The 1,297-nt window shown below is 36.1% G+C and overlaps 1 protein-coding gene across 1 annotated transcript in view; it reads right to left on the reverse strand.

Annotated features, from left to right (window-relative positions):
- The window catches only part of LOC103473998 (ectonucleoside triphosphate diphosphohydrolase 2-like), a 13,827-nt gene that overhangs the window by 4,982 nt on the left and 7,548 nt on the right, over nucleotides 1-1,297 (reverse strand). The window contains exon 6 of the mRNA XM_017307733.1: nucleotides 676-927. Within this exon, the coding sequence (XP_017163222.1) occupies nucleotides 676-927 (252 nt within the window). The remainder of the gene's footprint in view (nucleotides 1-675; nucleotides 928-1,297) is intronic.

Here is a 1,297-nt window from a genome sequence, read left to right on the forward strand (position 1 = left end):
TTTTTTTTAAATAAGAAAATAAACATTTTATCGCTTAAGATACAATAACAGAATTTCTGTTGTGAAGCTAAATCTATTCCTAAGAGGAGTTTGTGCTAAAACATATTTACAGAAAAAGGTTCTTAAAGGCAAAATGTCTGTATATTTTCTTTTTACAGCTTTGGCTTAATGACATTAAAAGACCATTTTTTGAGTCCTTTTCTCCAGTTAATGATTAATCGATTAATAAATTAATGCTTCAATTGTTGACTGTGTTTTATGACTTTTATTTTTGTGTTTTTATKATGTAAAGCACTTTGAACTGATTTGCTGCTGGAATGTGCTGTACAAAAAACTTAATTAGTTGATTATTTCAATAATCAATTCAGCCCTAGTTGTGCTTAATTATCATTTTCTGTTTAGGAAGATATAAACTTTAAATCTTATTYTAAAACAATTATAAAAAGTTCAGATTTTCACCATTTTKTTTAATTAGGGGCCACACWARCTTATCTGAAGGGCCACAAACGGCCCCCGGGCCACATGTTGGACATCCTTGCTTTAAACCACAATATGGACCGAATGATTGYTGAACCACAAGGAAACTTTCAGGTTCGTAGACTTTATTTTTGTCCCTCTACTGATTGGTCACAACGGTGCGACCTCAGACCAGCTTCAGTCTCATTATTGAGAAATTATTGAGCAGAAACTTCGTCTTGCCTTCACGATTTGAGCCAGCAGTCTCTTTAGGAGCTGATTCTGGCCGTAGCACAGGAAGCTGTGAGTGTACAGTGAGTAATCTTGGCCGTAGAGACGCAGCTCCTCCCCGTTTCTTTTGTCCTCCACCTTCTCCTGAGTAACGAACGTGATCTGCGTCGACGCGCCGCCGAAGTCCAGCGCTCCCACCGTCGCTCTGCCGGAGCTCAACCAGCGGCCGACAAACCCGTACTGCACAAACACAACCCGCGTTCAAACACTGACATCCCAACATTTACAAGGTACAAACAACACAAATAAATWWAAAAAAGACTATTTTAAAAACATGACATTATTTCCTGTTGTATTAATAATGTCTTGTTATGGTATTCMACAGCAAAATGTGATGTTTTTACACCATAAAGGCATCACTGCACTGCAAAAACACAAAATCTTACTAAGTATTTTTTGTCTAATTTATAGTGCAAATAAAACTAATTTAAAAGTAACTTTTCAGCAAGAGATGGGAGCTTGTTTTGAGTCAACTAGTTCCACTATTAGATTGTTTCACTTAAAATATGGGAAAAAAATGTCTTGTAATAAGTTAAATAATCTGACAGTG

The sequence above is a fragment of the Poecilia reticulata genome, linkage group LG12, assembly GCF_000633615.1.
Source record: "Poecilia reticulata strain Guanapo linkage group LG12, Guppy_female_1.0+MT, whole genome shotgun sequence".
In the NCBI taxonomy this organism is placed as follows: Eukaryota; Metazoa; Chordata; class Actinopteri; order Cyprinodontiformes; family Poeciliidae; genus Poecilia; species Poecilia reticulata.